Source organism: Cervus canadensis, chromosome 9 (genome assembly GCF_019320065.1).
Source record: "Cervus canadensis isolate Bull #8, Minnesota chromosome 9, ASM1932006v1, whole genome shotgun sequence".
Classification (NCBI taxonomy): domain Eukaryota; kingdom Metazoa; phylum Chordata; class Mammalia; order Artiodactyla; family Cervidae; genus Cervus; species Cervus canadensis.
Window position 1 is genome coordinate 13921349 of NC_057394.1, and position 18914 is coordinate 13940262.

At 43.7% G+C, this 18914-nt stretch overlaps 1 protein-coding gene across 1 annotated transcript in view; it reads left to right on the plus strand.

Annotated features, from left to right (window-relative positions):
• Positions 1-18914, plus strand: part of LOC122447235 (ATP-binding cassette sub-family C member 4-like) — a 151847-nt gene that overhangs the window by 49573 nt on the left and 83360 nt on the right. Inside the window, exons 10-13 of the mRNA XM_043477771.1 lie at positions 7047-7141; positions 7365-7451; positions 15224-15320; positions 17586-17753. Of these exons, the coding sequence (XP_043333706.1) occupies positions 7047-7141; positions 7365-7451; positions 15224-15320; positions 17586-17753 (447 nt within the window). The remainder of the gene's footprint in view (positions 1-7046; positions 7142-7364; positions 7452-15223; positions 15321-17585; positions 17754-18914) is intronic.

The window sequence follows — 18914 nt, forward strand, 5'->3', positions numbered from 1 at the left end:
ACTGGGAGAAATATCAATAACCTCAGTTATGCAGATGACACCACCCTTATGGCAGAAAGTGAAGAGGAACTGAAGAGCCTCTTGATGAAGGAGAAAGAGGAGAGTGAAAAAGCTGGCTTAAAACTCAACATTCAAAAAACTAAGATCATGGCATCCAATCCCAACACTTCAGGCAAATAGATGGGGAAACAGTGGAAAGAGTGAAAGGCTTTATTTTCTTGGGCTCCAAAATCACTGCAGATGGTGACTTAAGCCATGAAATTAAAAATGCTTGATCCTTGAAAGAAAAGCTATGACCAACCTAGACAGTGTATTAAAAAGCAGAGACATTACTTTGCTGACAAAGGTCCATCTAGTAAAAGCTATGGTTTTTCCAGTAGTCATGTATGGATGTGAGAGTTGGACCATGAAGAAAGCTGAGTGCCAAGGAACTGATGCTTTTCAACTGTGGTGTTGGAGAAGACTTTTGAGAGTCTCTTGAATTGCAAGGAGATCCAACCAGTCCTAAAGGAAATTAGTCCTGAATATTCATTGGAAGGACTGATGCTGAAGCTGAAGCTCCAATAATGTGGCCATCTGATGCGAAGAGCTGACTCATTGGAAAAGACCCTGATAATGGGAAAGATTGAAGGCAAGAGGAGAAGGAAATAATTGAAGATGAGATGGTTGGATGGCATCACTGACTTGATCGACATGACTTTGAGCAAGCTCTGGGAGTTGGTGATGGACAGCTAAGCCTGGCATGCTGTAGTCCATGGGGTCTCACAGTTTGACATGAGTGAATGACTGAACTGAACTGAGTCCAAGCTCATTCTGCTTGCTGCACTGTAGGCCAATAAGTCTGAGATGAGGTGTTGAGACAAGTGGCTTTATTCAGGAAGCCACTGATAGAGAAGATGGCAGGTACAGTATCAGTTCAGTTGCTCAGTTGTGTCTGACTCTTTGACAAAACGTGGTCCACTGGAGATGGGAATGGCAAGCCACTTCAGTATTCTTGCCTTGAGAATCCCATGGACAGTATGAAAAGACAAAAAGATAGGACACTGAAAGATGAACTCCCCAGGTAAGTAGGTGCCCAGCATGCTACTGGAGATCAGTGGAGAAATAACTCCAGAAAGAATGAAGAGACAGAGCCAAATAAAAAACAACACCCAGTTGTGGATGTGACTGGTGATAAAAGCAAGGTCTGATGCTGTAAAGAGGAATATTGCATAGGAACCTGGAATGTTAGCTCCATGAATCAAGGCAAATTGGAATTGGTCAAACAGGAGATGGCAAGGGTGAACATTGATGTAGGAATCAGTGAACTAAAATGGACTGGAACAGGTGAATTTAACTCAGATGACCATTATATCTACTATTGTGGGCAAGAATCTCTTAAAGAAATGAAGTAGCCATCATGGTCAACAAGAGTCCGAAATGCAGAACTCAAAAATGCAATCTCAAAAACAACGGAATGATTGCTGTTCATTTCCAAGGCAAACCATTCAATATCACGGTAATCCAAGTCTATGTCCCAACCAGTAATGCTGAAGAAGCTGAAGTTGAATGGTTCTGTGAAGACCTATAAGACCTTCTAGAACTAACACCTTTTGAAAAGTGTTAGTTAGAAATGAAAAGACGTCCTTTTCATTGTATAAGACTGGAATGCAAAAGTAGGAAGTCAAGAGACACCTGGAATAACAAGCAAATTTGGCCTTGGAGTACAGAATGAAAGAGGGCAAAGGCTAACAGAGTTTTGCCAAGAGAACACACTGGTCATAGCAAACACCCTCTTCCAACAACACAAGAGAAGACTGTACACATTGACCTCACCAGATGGTCAACACAGAAATCAGATTGATTATATTCTTTGCAGCCAAAGATGGAGCTCTATACAGTCAGCAAAAACAAGACTGGGAGCTGACTGTGGCTCAGATCATGAACTCCTTATTGCCAAATTCATACTTAAATTGAAGAAAGGGAAAACCACTAGGCCATTCGGGTATGACCTAAATCAAATCCCTTATGATTATAGAGTGGAAGTGACAAATAGATTCAAGGGATTAGATCTGATAGAGTGCCTGAAGAGCTATGGACAGAGGTTCGTGACATTGTACAGGAGACAGTGATCAAGACCATCCCAAGAAAAAGAAATGCAAAAAGGCAAAATGATTCTCTGAGGAGGCCTTACAAATAGCTGAGATGGCAGGTTAGCACCTCAAAATAACCATCTTGTCAGGGGCAGGATGCCACATTCTTCTGTGAATCAGAGATGGTTGGAAGTGAGGAAACAAAGAAAAATATCATTTAATTCTTGTGAATATCTTATAAAGCAGAAAGCCTCGTGCTGGGAGATATGTTACTTTCACTTCCTTACAACCCTTCACAGGTGGGCATAGTCAGGCTATCTTCTTGAGGCAGGCAATTATGCATGCCTGCAGTAACAAATGCGGCAAGATAAGGATTAAAGTCACAGAAGCAGATCCAGTATGAATTCAAAATTAACCCTTCTTGGTTACAGTATCAAGGTAGTAGGGATGAGCTGGATTTTTACTAAATGGTGTTTATAATGTGATCCAGTGGTTAAAACTCCATGCTTCCAATGCAGGGGGCATAGGTTCGACCTTTGGTCAAAAGCTAAGATCCTACATGCCACAAGCGCAACAAAAATTTAAAAACAATTTAAGAGCAAATATATGGACTTGCCTGGTGGCTCAGATGGTAAAGGATCTGCCTGCAGTGTGGGAGACCCGGGTTCAATCCCTGGGTCCAAAAGATCCCTGGAGAAGGGAATGGAACCCACTCCAGTATTTTTGCCTGGAGAATTCCATGGACAGAGGAGCCTGGCATGCTGTAGTCCATAGGGGTCAAAAGAGTCGGACACAACTGAGCGACTAATGCTCTACTACAAATACTATGTAAGAAAAGGGGGGAGCAAATGTAGACAGTGAGAACAGCAGCTCCCATTCAGAGTCTACATGCACATCATTTTCTCCCTCTCACACATGTGTGCATACACACATAAGAAAGTATGTAAGTTATTCTTTGTGAGTGTCCTCGATGTCAAATTCCTCATTTTTGGTTAGTAAAGCTGAAGCTTGGGGGATGAAACAGCCATCCTTAACATTTGGAGCTCAAGTTCAGATCTGTTTCTGCACAACTCTAGACTCCATGCTTGTCCTCGGTGCTGTGCTGGCTTGAGGACGTTTAAAAGAAAGAACTTTTTAGAAAGCAGATGATGAGTGAAGGTGGGAGGTGGGATGTGGAATAAACAGATCTCAGGCATTTCCTCTTTACCTTAATCATGTCCAGCTCCTGATGCCCACATCAGACTCCAAAGACCCAGGCCAGGTGTGAGGGTTTCTCTCATGACCTTGCCTTTCTGGTGAAGCTCAGCCCTGTCTTTCTCTCCCACATCTGAGCATCTCTAGAGAAGAGCATCTCTAGGGAAGAGCATCTCTCCCACATCTGAGCATCTCTAGAGTGGCTACCATTCAGCATTTTCCTCAGGGGCCATCGTTCTCCCTGGGGGGTGATGCTTTGCTGCAGCCACATGGTGTGACTGGACCAGTAACGTGGACACTGTTCTGAGGCTTCCCTCACCCTGGACCATCCATATTCTGTGAGAAGGGGCCCTGCAAGACTGGGCTGCACAGCAATTCTTCTGTATGTGATGAGACAAATATTTACAAAGATGGACTGCTCTCCTGTTTGCGTGGTCAGGACAGAGAGTTGGGGCCCCTCGTGCCCATTCTCTCCTTGGCAGGAAGGGAGGCCTAGGGCAGAGGAGTGACTGAGAGGGGAGTCCTGGACCCAGCTGTGTCACTTGCCTGCTATCACTTTGAACACGTCCTGTTACCTGCCTGAGGTTTCCACAGCAAAACGAGGACACTGGTTCAGCAGTTTTCCAAGAGGTTTTGTTGCTGCTCTGAAATGTCCTTTATGACTGATTAGCAATTAGCAAGAGGTTAGCGAGGTCTTTGCAACACTTGGGAGCCATTTAATGAGTTATGAGAGCCTCTGCTTATCTCCTTTTGGAATCCATGTGTTGGTGGATGGACATAAGATGGTCACAGATAGTAGAGGTGTCTAGAGTTATTTTGGGCTTCCTTGGTGGCTCAGTGGTAATCTGCTTGCAATGCAGGATCCCTGGGTCGGGAAGATCCCCTGGAGGGCGTAGCAACACCCTCCAGCACTCTTGCTGGAGAATTCCATGCGCAGAGGAGCCTGGTGGGCTACAGTCCATGTGATCGCACAGTCAGACACAGAAGTGAGTAAGCAGCAGCAGTTGCAGCAGAGTTGTCTTGGCCTGAAGATACAGAGATTGCACATGTAGTGGAAAAGGTTTGACCTTCAGAGAAAAATGGTCCCGGATGGTAACTCCAGGTGTTTGCCTCAGTTTCTCCTCTTATTAAATGGGGGAGGGGTGGGATTACCCTAAAGGCTACAGGCCATGCCTGTGAAATGCAAACAAGTCAAGGTTTCAGTTAATGGTAGCAACTGTTACTAACACAGCCTTTTTCTCTTCATTCATCCATTCTTAAATGCATATAAATATTATAAAGATTTCTCCTTACAGTTCTCCCTGTGCTCACATCTGCCTAATCTTGGAGGAACAAATAGTTAAAAAAAAAAAGCAAAATTTTTTATATTACATTAAACTAGATCTAATTGAAGTAAACCTTTAAGTTCATTGAGCTGAAAACTTTTCTGTAATAAAATAGGGAGATATGAAGTAATCACATTGGGAATATCCATTCAGGCTGATGAGATAACTCCAAGGTCCAGGAGTCAGCAGGTTCAGGGATTGAGTCTCAGTTTCTCTGTTTACTAGGAGTGTGATCAGTCACTAATAGCAAGTTATCAATTCCTGTCCTTTTTCCATTTATGGAGGGTTTTCCTACACTTTAGATTCTCACAGCATCCTTGAGTTTAGTGACTCTTGTTTCTGCAGCACATTCTGTAGAAGAGGAAAGTGAGACTTAGGAGATCAAAGGATTTGTTTATCATGGAGACCCTGGTGTGCCACTTGCTTCCTCCCCAAATTTGCTAAAGTAGAGACAAAGAAATGAGTGCTGCTTGTCTATGCCAGGATCTGTCCAGTGATAATTACAGGCAGTCAAATTTCTAATATAATAACTGTGTAACTTAAACTTGATTGTTATTTTGTGGTTTTGGGGATGTTCTTGTCATCTTTTTTTATTTCCCCAGGTACTCTGGGGAAAATAAACAGATTTGTCTATTTATTTCTTAAATAGTATTCAAATAAAACTTATGATAGATTCCCCAATTTTCAAATCAAAGCTTCATATCCTTCTTAAGTTTGAGTGTTTTCTGCTTCCATGGGCAAGTGTCTACTTGGTTTAGCTGATCTACTCCGTGTTCCTTGAGTACACAGTTTCCCTTTAGTTCTTCCTGTCCAGCCTACTTTGTTTTTGCTCCCTTTTCTTGTATAGTTCTTGTCTGTCACTCTATGGCTGGTCTTAAGTATCACTGTGAAGACGCCAGCAGGTCTTATTCCTTCTGTGGAAGTGGGAAGCTGACATCATGTTCAGGAAAATTGGAACTTTAAGACACACTCATTCCCTGATAAAACAAGTCCTGTACCTTCACCACCCTGGCCACTAGCTCTCACACCTGTGTCTCTAGCACAGACCTTCACACTTGCATGTCCAGCTGCACCATGATATCACCGTGATATCATCTCACCTTGTCCACAAGTGAAGTCTCCTAAACCGACATCCACCATCTTCCCCAACTCAGTGAATGGAGACCCTGCCCTTCCCCTTCCTCATCTCAGACACCACAGTCTCCTCTTCTCTTACAGCCCGCTCCCATCTGGTCAGCAGGTCTTACAGGCTCCACCTTCCAAGTGTGTCTGGAGTGTGACCCTGTTGCTCCATTCCTTCTGCTCCCACTCTGGTCCTGACCACCATCATCTCTCCCCAGGATTATTCCAGTTGCCTCCTCGCTTGTAGTCACCCTCACCCATTCCCCCTTACTGCCTATTTTCCAGAAGGCATAGAAGTGATTCTTTAAAAAACCTCAGACCATGTCACTCCTCCCTTCTCCCCCTTCCCCTGTTACTGGAGTGACCCCAGGCTCCTCCTGCTCTGTCTCCGCCCTCACTCCCCTCATTCTCACTCTGCTCTCCTGCCTCCTTGTCCTGACCCCCTTGGGCATCTCCCCGTGGCCCCTACACCCACCCCTCCCTCTGTGAGGAGCAGTCTCTCCAGGTCTGTCTGAGCCCTTCCCCCTCCCCTAGATCTGCTCACCCCCCTCTGAGCAGAGCCCTCACACCCCAGTGTGGACTCACTTCCCTCCTTCACTCTCCATCCCCCTGAGCCAGCTTGCTTTTCCTTCCTGTCCTCAGTATTTGCACTCAGGTTAATTTCTTATATCATCCATCTCCCACCATGGAAAGAAACTCTGGGACTTTGTTTCTTTGTGGCTGAATTCATCGTGCCCTGAATAATGCATGATGTATAGGTCTATCTTCAATAAATAAGTGTAAAAATAGTCAAATGCATAAATGCCGTGAAAAACTATAGAATGAAAACAAATGAGAAACCAAAGAGGTTTTTTTTGTTGTTGTTGTTCAAGGTTATAGTTTAGTCACTATGAACATTCCCATTGCTCTTGATCAAATACTTGTATGAAGAACTGGTACTAAAGGATTAGGAGGATGGGAATTCCCTGCTGGTTCAGTGGCTAGGGCTCCATGATCTCATGGCTGAGATTGTGGGTTCAGTCCCTAGTCAGAGAACTAAGATCCCACAAACTACATGGTTTGGCTAAAGAAAAAAAAAAAATTAGGATGAGAGGAAAGTGAAAGTCGCTCATTCATGTCTGACTCTTTGCGACTCCATGGACTATATAGTCCATGGAATTCTCCAGGCCAGAATACTGGAGTGGGTAGCCTTTCCCCTCTCCAGGGGATCTTCTCAACCCAGGAATTGAACTGGGGTCTCCTGATTGCAGGCGGATTCTTAACCAACTGAGCTATGAGAGGAGGAGAACACATTTTACATCTTATTCCCTTTCCCTTTTCTATTTCCACATAGGATTTACAGCTTCTGGAGGATGGAGATCAAACTGAGATAGGAGACAGAGGAACCCCGCTGAGTGAAGGACAGAAAGCCCGGGTCAGCCTCGCCAGGTAAACAGGATTTCAGTTGCCATCCTGCCCCTCCTCCTCCGCGGCTCCTAGTGGACGTAAGCACACAGACCCGGCTCACTGGGTGGGCCTGTGTGAAGCAGGGTATTGGTTCTTTCCATGGACTCTTGGAATGAACATGGAGTTATTGGACACCATCATGATTCAGAGATGAGACCCAGGGAGTGTGAAGTGTCCTCTCCTGACATCTCTCTACGTGTTCTAGAGCCGTGTATCAGGATGCAGACATCTACCTCCTGGATGATCCATTCAGTGCAGTGGACGTAGGAGTCAGCAGGCACTTGTTTGAACAGTGAGTTTGCTCCTGTGTTTCTATCATCTCTGCTTTCAGGAACCCTACAGAGATCAGGGAAGACAGCTCGGGAGAGCCTTTGTGCTTCAGGAGACTCAGCCCACTCTGCCCTGGTGCCCCTTCCTCCCCTCCCTTCCCTCCTCAGAAGATCCATCCTAGAGAAATCTTGCATCATGATGAGGCCAAGAAAGGACAATATAGCAGGTGTTCCAGTGTCTGGAGACCAGTGGGGCCCGTGCTTCAGGGAGTGAGGGATAGACGGCAGATTTCCCCCTGCGAATTGCAGTTGATGGATCCAGACCCCAGGAATAAGAAAGATGATACATGGTTTTTAAGTCAGAGAACAGGACTCAGTAACCTGGTACTTGGCAGGCAGTTCTTTTCTGCCGTCATTTTTTTTCTTTTATTCATTTATATTTTTAATTGAAGGATAATTGCTTTACAGTATTTTGTGGTTTTCTGTCATACATCAACAAGAATCAGCCATAGTTAATCCATGTCCCCTCTCTCCCAAACCTCCCTGCCATCTCCCACCCCATTTACCCTTCATCACCGAGCCCCTGTTTGAGTTCCTTGAGTCATAAAACAAATTCCCATTGGCTGTCTATTTTACACTTGGTCATGTCAGTTTCCATGCTACTCTCTCCATACATCTCACCCTCTACCTCCTTCCCTCACCCCTGCGTCCTTAGGTCTTTTCCATATGTCTGTTTATCTGTAGCTGCCCTGAACATAATTTCATCAGTACCATCTTTTTAGATTCCATGTATATGTGTCAGTATATGATATTTATGTTTCTCTTTCTGACTTAATTCACTCTGTATAATAGGCTCTAGGTTTGTCCATCTCATTAGAACTGACTTGAATGCATTCCGTTTTATGGCTGAGTAGTATTCCATTGTATATATGTACCACAGGTTCTTTATCTGTTAATCTGTTAATCCTCCATCATTTTTTTAAGGCACATGAGAAGCAAAGTTTTCGGTACTGACTGGAAAGACCCTTGGTTTATGCTTATTACTCTGTAGGTTTGAAAATACTTAGTAAAGTCTAGAATTTAAGAATGATTTATTCTACATCCGAGTCTGTTCTCTAGGTCTGTAAATCCGTTTCTGTTTTGTAGTTTCATTTTTGCAATATTTATATTCCACATATGAGTGATATCATATGATATTTGTCTTTCTCTTTCTGATTTACTTCACTTAGTGTGATAATCTCCAGGTCCAACCAAGTTTCTGAAAATGGCGTTCATTCTTGCTGTTTTAATCCATTCACCTTTCAGTTGACATTTAGGTTGTTCCCATGTCTTGGGTGTTGTGAATAGTGCTTCTACGAGCATAGGGGCACATGTATCTTTTTGTGGTTTTGTCTGGATATATGCCCAGGAGTGAGATTGCTAGATTATAAGGTAATTCTATTTTTAATTTTCTGAGGAACCTCCAAACTATTTTCCATACTCCCTCTACCAACTTAACATTCCCACCAACAGTGTAGGAAAGCTTTATTTTCTTTGTATCCTTTCTAGCCATTGTTATTTTAATGATGGCCATTCTGACTGGTATGAAGTGGTACATCACTGTAGTTTTGATTTGCATTTCTCTAATAATTCATAATGTTTTTTTTTCATTTATTTATATTAGTTGGAGGCTAATTACTTTACAATATTGTAGTGGTTTTTGCCATACATGGACATGAATCAGCCATGGATTTACATGTGTTCCCCATCCTGAACCCCCCTCCCACCTCCCTCCCCATCCCATCCCTCTGGGTCATCCCAGTGCACCAGCCCTGAGCACTTCTCTCATGCATCCAACCTGGACTGGCGATCTGTTTCACACTTGATAATATACATGTTTCAATGTTGTTCTCTCAGGTCATCCCACCCTCGCCTTCTCCCACAGAGTCCAAAAGTCTATTCTATACATCTGTGACTCTTTTTCTGTCCTGCATGTGGGGTTATTATTACCATCTTTCTAAATTCCATATATATGCATTAGTATACTGTATTGGTAATGGGCTCCGGTTTCATCCATCTCATTAGAACTGATTCAAATGAATTCTTTTTAATGGCTGAGTAATATTCCATGGTGTATATGTACCACAGCTTCCTTATCCATTCGTCTGCTGATGGGCATCTAGGTTGCCTCCATGTCCTGGCTATTATAAACAGTGCTGCGATGAACATTGGGGTGCATGTGTCTCTTTCAGTTCTGGTTTCCTCGGTGTGTATGCCCAGGAGTGGGATTGCTGGGTCATATGGCAGTTCTATTTCCAACTTTTTAAGGAATCTCCACACTGTTCTCCATAGTGGCTGTACTAGTTTGCATTCCCACCAACAGTGTAAGAGGGTTCCCTTTTCTCCACACCCTCTCCAGCATTTATTGCTTGTAGACTTTTGGATAGCAGCCATTCTGACTGGCGTGAAATGGTACCTCGTTGTGGTTTTGATTTGCATAATTCATAATGTTGAACATCTTTTCATGTGCCTATTGGCCATCTAAATATATATACATCCTTTGGAGAAATGTCTATTTAGTTCTTCTCCTAATTTTTCAATTGGGTTGTTGGTTTTGTTTTTGTTATTGAATTGTATGAAATGTTTGCATATTTTGCAGATTACCCCTTGTCAGTTGCATCATTTGGAAATATTTTCTCCCATTCCATATGTTATCTGTTTGTTTTTTGATGGTTTTCTTTGTGCAAAAGCTTGTATATTTGATAAGGTCCCATTTTTTTTTTTTTTTGCTTTATTTCTATTGCCTTGGGAAACTAACCTAAGAAAACATAGATATTATTTATGTCAGAGAATATTTTACCTGTGTTCTCTTCTAGGAGTTTTATGGTGTCATGTTTTAAGTTTAAGTCGCTAAGTCATTTTGAGTTTATATCTGTGGGTGGTGGGGGGTGTGTTCTAACCTCACTGATTTCCAAGCCTGTGTCTGCCCTTATGTCTTAGTCTCCTCGTCATCTAAGCACACCAGTCAGATTAGATTAGGCCCAGAATAATTAAGGGTAACAATTACTCCTTTAAAGTCCCTGTCATGAAATTCTAAGGTACTGGTGGCTAAGATGTCAACAAGTGAATTTCGAGGGGACATGACTGATTTACAGCAGGTCCGGAATAACAAAGTAGAAACTTGAGCAGAGTCAGCAGATGTGTGAGGAGCTCTGACCTCTGGACATGAGGAGCTGGGATTCCACATCCACTGAGCAGGGGTTGTCAGAATTTGATGGAACCTGCCCATCTGAAAGACATGCTTAGTGCTGGGCTGATGAAAGAGTTGTGGAGATGGATATTGGTGATGGCTGCACAGCAGTGTGAATGTCCTTAACGCCACTGAACTGGGTGCTTAAAATGGCAGAAATGGTAAATTTCATGTCAGGTGTATTTTACCACGGGGTTTCCCTGGGAGCTCAGTGATAAAGAATCCACCTGCCAAGCGGGAGATGCAGGTTGGATTCCTGGGTTGGGAAGATCCCCTGGTGAAGGAAATGGCAGCCCACACAAGTATTCTTGCTTGGAAAATCCCATGGACAGAGGAGTTGGGTGGGCTACAGTCTATGGGGTCGCAAAGAGTCAGCAATAACTTAGGGACTGAACAAAATCAACAACATATTTTACCACAATTACAAAAAAAAAAAAAAAAAGCCTGCACAGTAGAATCGAATCTTTCAGAACCCGAGGTAGCAGAGGCGCTGACACATAGCATGGCCTCCAGCCCTCTGATCTGGCCCCCCTTTCCCATGCTTGTTTGATCCTGACTGGATGAATTTTCCCTTAGAGAAGTGCCTTGTGACTTGTCATGAGTTCTGTGACTGGCGCTAGTGCTGTGACAGGGATTCCCCACCCCTAAGCTTCTGGCATCATGAGTAGCTCAGGCTCCCTCTTCCCAGGACCCTGACCTGAACCTACAAATGTCTGTCACCCCATCTTAGGCTGCCCAAGTTCTCCATCATTTCCTGAAAAGTTTCTGCTGGCCATTGCATCTGTGTCATGGGGAGGGGAGAGGGAGGCATTCTGATTGCTGAGAACAGTGTGCTGATCAGAGTAGTTCTCCCAAGTTCTTTTTCGAACACAGGAAGTATTTGTAAAGTTTTCTTAAACATTTTAGGTTTAATGACTTTGGACGTACAGCTGATGGAAGCAAGCTTGTTTAGATTGTTGCTTGCTAATCACAGCCACATTCTCTAGGGAAACTTAAAGTAGAGAGCATGAAGGCAGTTTATGAAGTCACTCAGCAGCAAGGGGATAATGTTCTCTAGTTAGAAAGTTGGATGGAATAATATGCTATGAGTGATGGTGGGCATGTCAAAGCTTAGTAATGCAGTTATTGTTCAGTTGCTCAGTCGTGTCCAACTCTTTGTGACCCCATGAACTCGCCAGGGAGTATGTTGTATTAGTAATGGGGAGTGTTTCGTATTAAAAGTGAATGAATCACACTCTACTTGCTGTTAACACTTTCCTTAAGTTGTTAATATACATCCAAGTTTATTAAGGTTCTGTGAATTTACACCTATATGTTACAGACATTATGTGGGTTCTATCACCTATAGAATGTTAGCGGCCTTAAGGGAACTGATGCAGTGTTACCTGTGTCTAGCTTGTATTTTAACATGTTTCAGCCCCACATCACCAGACCCCTGCATCCTGTGTCATCAGGTCTTTGGGTCTGTCCTGATCAGATTCCCACATTGCTGTTTACACAGCTCACCCTCCTGCTCCAGCCCTTCACAGACCACCCCCTCCCCCAACCATGTTCAGGATACAGCGCCAGGTCCTCAGACAGAGAACAGGCTTCTTTGCCGTCTGCTCCCATCAGCCTTTCCAGCTGTGCTGGCTTTGTGGGAGCCCTTTCTCACCTCTCCCTGGAGAAGGGAATGGCTGCTCACTCCAGCATTCTTGCCTGGAGAATCCCATGGACAGAAGAATCTGGCAGGCTACAGTCCATGGGGTCACAAAGAGTCAGACATGACTCAGCAACTGACACTTTCATTTTCACTTTTTTTCTCACCTCTGTCTGTCTGTATATTCTGGTCCCTCTGTCCCCAAGCTAGGGAACAGTGTACTAGGGCACAGAAAAAAGGTGAAAAATGGGCCCTGCCATTCCCCCTGCTCCTCCAGTGGGTACCTGTGCCCCTGTCTTCCCACAGCCCACAGAGGGCTGCACTTGGCCATTTATGAGTACCCCCCAAACCCCCGCCCCCCCCATAAGCTGTGAATGCAAAAAGATACCTCAGCCCGCTTGTTCTGTCCCAGGACCCCTGCACCTGCTGTGTCTTCTTCCAGGGATGTTTCCTCATAGAGTCTCAGGGCTCCCGTGTCTCCCCATCTAAGACAGCAGCCCCCCTTTCGTTTCCTTCACAGCACATGTCATGTCCTGAAAGGGCATTTTCTATACTTGTTCTGTATGTCCCCATTTACATGGTATATAGTGTTGTCTCCTGTCTTGACCAGCGGGTATATCCTTGGCATGTAGGACAGTGCCTGGCTCCTCAACAAACCTCTGCTGACTGAATGAATGAAGGTGGGGACTCTGTCTTTTTTGTTTTATTTGGTATACATCCCTGTACCATTGGAAGTGTCCACTCTTAACGCAGTCCATTATAGAATTATACATGGTATTATAATTCCTGGTGTACTTCCAGACTGGTGCACTTCCATACTTCTAGACTTCCCTGGTGGCTCAGGCGGTAAAGTGTCTGCCTACAGTGTGGGAGACCCAGGTTCAATCCCTGGGTCAGGAAGATCCCCTGGAGAATGAAATGGCAACCCACTCCAGTACTCTTGCCTGGAAAATCCCATGGACGGAGGAACCTGGTAGGCTAGAGTCCATGGGATCGCAAAGAGTCAGACATGACTGAGGGACTTCACTTTCATATGGTTATTATAAGATTAACCCAGCCGTTACATAGGAATAACAATTAAACAACTGACTGTTGAATCAATCATTTTTATGGCATGACTTGGAAATCTTTACTCTAAAAACTTAGAAAGTAGAGTGGTTTGGAGAAATAGTATTATATTTAGTTAATTAATTTTTATTTCTTTATTTGACCGCATCGGGTCCTAGTTGCAGCACACAGGATTACCTTGCTTCAGGTGGGATCTTCTGTTGTGACACGCAGCCTCTCTAGCTGTGATGCACAGGCTCAGGCACTCTGAGGCATGTGGGATCTTAGTCCCCCTATCAGGCTGCCAGGGATCTAACCTGTGCTCCCAGCATTGGCATGTGGATTCCCAACCTCTGTATCACCTGGGAAGTCCCCTAAAAAGCATCTGAGGTTTAGTCACTTGTCTGATGTCTTCAGGCTTGTGAGAGGGACTGAGCGGCAGTCTGCTGCCTTTAGACTCTCCATCTGACTCACTCACAAGCTGAGCTCTGGCCCAGGTCCCTGAGATTTGCTCTGTGAGGGGTTCGGGCTCCCAGAGTGCCTGCCTGGAGCCCTGACCGTGGTCACTGGGGCCCTGGACCCACCTACTCGCATCCTTGGAGGGGTTGTAGACCCTCTGGGGTGAGACTGGGGCTGAGTCCCTAGGGGTCTGCCTTTAAAATGTAGGAGCAGTCTGAGGGGTTACTATGAAAAAAAACAAAAACAAAAAACAAAACACTGAGGTTTGAATTCTGAGGAGGTCCTGGCTAAGAAAATTGTGTGTCCTTTGAGCCTTGGCTGATTTTTCACTCTGATTGGGACTGTTTGGATTCTCATCTTTCATTTTCACATTCAGAAAGTTTTCAGTGCAAGTAAAAAAAAGAAAAATTACTTCCTGGATGGGACTGGCACCACTTCCTGGGGGTCTGCATTTAAAATGTAGCAGCAGTTTTTATTTTTATTGTAGAAAAGAAATTAAAGCTGCTGTTGGATGATTCCTGCTGTAATTTGGATTCCATTCTTTCATTTTCATGTTTGGAAGGTGTTCAGTCCTAGTGAAAAAAGACTTGCTTCCTGGATGGGACTGGGAATGTTGTAGAGACTGATGGAAGCCACGCTGGCATTCATTTTCTGTCTAGTACTATTTTGGAAGAAGTATCTAGAAAATGCACTCTGGCAAAAGTTACCAAGAATCTATTTTTTGTTGCAGTATGTACATCATTAATCATGAATAATCATCTAGAAAACTGCCTAGGAAAAATGTACACATTTTTATATGACATAGATTCCTTTTTTCCATTCTTGCATAGAGATAAAAGTGTTTTAGTTCAGTCAAGTTTTGGAATTCCAGTATCAGTTGTTTTTCTTTGTGAAACATGTAAATGGGTTAAGCTGAGAAAGAAAGAAGTGAAGTCATTCAGTTGTGTCTGACTCTTTGTGACACCATGGACTGTAGCCCACCAGGCTCCTCCATCCATGGGGTTCTCCAGGCAAGAATATTGGAGTGGGTTGCCATTTCCTTCTCCAGGGGATCTTCCCAACCCAGGGGTTGAACCCAGGTCTCCCTCATTGCAGGCAGACGCTTTAACCTCTGAGTCACCAGGGAAGCCCACATGGGTTAAGGTGAGTATTAGGCAAAAAAGCCTTAGCTGTTAGTGCCTTCTTCACGGGGTTGCTTTTTAGAATTTTTTAGTGTAACTATTCTTTAAAGTTTGCTGCTGATGACTGTGAGGACCTAGTCAGATTTATTGATTTATGTTTGTTCAATTTGTATTATTGATTTGGTATTTAAACTACAGATCTTTGCTGTGCTGTCTTTGTCTCATGTTTACAAAATATGTTTCCAACTTGGAGCTGCCCCATTAATGTGCTTTTGTATACTGTACATTTTACATTTGTAGGTGTATTTGTCAAGCCTTGAGGGAGAAGATCACAATCTTAGTGACTCACCAGTGGCAGTACCTAAAATCTGCAAGTTGGATTCTGATATTGAAAGGTGTAAGTAATTTCTAGATGCCTGTGGAACTTGCACTCAGGTGGGATGAAAGCCAGGCTTATCAGCAGGTTACTCTCTCCTTGGGTTCATGGTAAACACCTTCTTCTCCCTCAGTTTTACAGCTCCTTCTTCTCAAAGGTGGGATTTGTGCCTTTGATGATGAATCCAAAGGCCTGTAGAAATGTGACTACTATACTCTAAGCCACATAAACCGTAAAGTGTATAAAAGTGCTACCACAGGGTTACTGAGTCATCACTGTTCCTGTGAAATTTGTTAAGGATAATGATGCTATTTTATACAGAACTTTTTGTTTTCCCCTTCCAAGATTTAAGTCAAAGTATATTATTTGCAAATTAGAGATACTAAGACCTGTTTGTATCTATGTGATTGTCATACGCAGTTTGCTAAAGAGCATCTTCCATTAACACCAGAAGTGAGGTTGGGTATCTGAGCACCCAGGTCAGAGACGCCCACTCTGCTGGTGTCCCCAGTTGCTGGTCTCACTGTCTCTTTCCATGCCTGGTTTGTGTGGGAACCTGTGCAACAGGATGATAAAGCTCTGCTTTATGGGGCTCCTGTTCTTATGGGGACAAATGTGACAAAGACAGAGGGGTGGATCTGACATCCTGGCTGCCTGCTTAAAGAGCTGGTGCCTCACGTGGCCTGAGTGACATGAAGGTGGGGGCCATGCAGTCATCTGGGGTAGGCGGGTCTGAGGCAGGGGATCCTAAGGAAGGAGCTGACCCGGCAGGTTGGAGGAACAACAGGAAGACCAGTGTGTCTGGGGAGAGTGAGCAGGGGGACATGGAGGGAGCTGGTCTCTGAGCAGTGGGCCATGGGTGGAAGTGGGATGGAAGTCTTGGACAGTCCAGAGCAGAGGAGTGATGTGGTCTGATATGGGATTTAAAAGATTCCTTACTATTCATCTGGTCCCATTCACAGAAGGGAGAGGATGGCTGTCCTCTCGAAATTGTCAGTTCTTGCTTGCAGAGACAGCCTCAGCCTTTGTACCTCCAGTCGTTTCCTTGTGCATCTTACAGATGTGAAGTGGAAATTGGTAATTTCACTTAAAAGGTGCATGAATTTTGCCTCCCAAGTGAAGTAACACAATGCATCCTGAATAATTTTCTTTTTCTGCAGTGTCAGATGGTACTCAAAGTCTTCACTGAGTTTCTCCCCGGGGACACCTCAGGGGGGTGTGAGAGGGGGTTCAGCGAGGGTCCTGGGTCATCTTCTTCCACCTGACTTGTCTTAACCAGAGCTGCTCTCATTTTATGAGTTTTTCATTTTAGGATTTTTTATAATATTTTGTTTGCCACTGACTAAATCAGCTGAGTCTTGTTTCATGGGGTGAGAAAATTGTGAAAATATCTGCACATTATTTTATATGATTTTGTAAGGGAGGAAAGCTGTGCAAGGATATGTTACATGGGTTCAAAGAAAGTGATTAGACTGGCTGTAGCTTAAACAGAGGCCTGATTTCAGGAAGCCTCATTGGCTGCTTGTGGTTGATTGTTCCTAAGTTTTTTCTTGGATCTGGGTGCACTGATTGTGGCTTAGATTTTGGTTTGCTGGCTGCCAAGGCATTAGCGCCACCCCAATCTCATGTCGTTCTTGTTTAATTGCTTCAACAGATGGAATATTGAATTTTCAGTTGGAAACTTCCTGCATTTATGGGAAGCTATAAAATACTGTGAAGGTGCAGCTCCTGGGTTCTCTGTTCAGGGCTGGTTCCTACATGTCCTGTCCCAGCTGAGCACATGATACTATGAAAATGACAGTGGTCAGTGAAGTTTTGATAAATGACTGTTACCTATGTAGCTGTGCTTGTGTCTACTTTGTGTCAGTATTTTTATTTCCTGGAATATCCTCCCCGATTAATATTTTTAAAAATTCTGCTTGTCACATGAGGCTTCTTTCAGTTCCCATGTTGTCTAAAAAGACTGAGCTGATCCTTCCACCAACCTCTGTACTTCTTGCTTCCATAAGTGCCCATGGTAGTTATGTCAGTGGCCTCCATTCTTAACACATGATCATACATTTCTTTCATATACCTCAGAATCTAACACAAGGTTTAGCAGAGAATAAAATGTTCTGTTCTGTGTAGAGTTGAACTGCATTAGATTTGTCAACCACAGCGTCAGACCCAAGGATCATTTTCTTAGGAAATTCATAATTTATGACCAGTTAATTTTAGTTGATTAGTATTCAGATTATATTACTATTATCTAATGCAAATACATTCCTCTCAAATTCTTTATTTTAGGGCAAAATAGTACAACATGGGACTTACATGGGGCTCCTGAAATCTGGGGTAGATTTTGATTTCCTTTTAAAGAGGAATGAGGAAGAACCATCTCCAGATCTGGAATCTTCTACCCTGAAGAATCAGTCCAGACCCTTGATGAGAGGTGCTGCTCCAGAGCTTCAAGATGTGAGTTTCTCGTCCTGCAACATGCTGCTGTATGTCTGCTCTTGGTAGACTCATGGACCTTCAGTCTGTTCCACTTGTGACATCTTCATTTGTCCTAAAGTAGATCCTAAGATCCCAAGGCCTGTTCCATGGAATTGGTAGAGTTAGAAGAGCATGAAGACAGCAAGCCTGCTTGGGGTTCTCCTTTGGGTGTAGGATGGAGGATCTTATGGAGATCAGTAGTGGGTGCACTGCTATGACTTCCTGGGTGTATGTGACTCACAATGATCTGTGAACTCTTTCATTTACCATAGTTACATCCTACTCACTGTGGTGGCCCCCAGCTTCCCTTATGCATCCAGAGGCTTAATGTGAGGACCCCCTTAGACTGAGTCCTGATGTTGCCACATTAAATCAGCTACTTTTCCTATATGTTGGGATGTTCTGGCACTTCAGGTGACTGATGGTAGTATTTTGCCTCATCGTCAGATGGTTTATGATGGATCAGAGGTAGCATGTGCAAAGAACCTGACAAACAGCAGACTTTGTAGTTAGTTCCCATCTTCCTTTCTTGTCCTTTAAGACTGAGAACCACATCGAATCCACCTTGAATCCCAGTGGTCAGGACAGAGCTGAGGACATTCTGGGCTCCTGTGACTCTATAATGCATTCAAAGTCCTTCAGACAGAAATGAGGAAATGCACTAGATCTCCCTTAAAAACATACATAGGTATTCTTCAGTATCCAAACTCTGGATCATTCTGATAAGCCTTTGGATTAATTCCTAAGTTTCTAAACTCAGGAATCACTCTCTGAAATTTAGGAATCAAATAGATTCAGATTATATGCTTGTCTCTTACTATCCAAACCCATTTTATTCAAATTCACTCAGTGAGCTCAGTTTACTGTATTTGGCTAGTATTTTGAACTAGAAGTATGCTGTATGTTTCATGTTTCTATGATTGAGTGACACAAAGTATCTAGAAGGAAACATAAGCTTCCTATCATTTTGTGTATTATTTTGGAACAAGCTTCTGCTGAGAGTCATGACTGACTTTAAGCAAAACCACTCAACAGTGAATCAGTTCAGTTCAGTTCAGTCGCTCAGTCATGTCCAACTCTTTGTGACCCCATGAATCGCAGCACGCCAGGCCTCCCTGTCCATCACTAACTCCCGGAGTT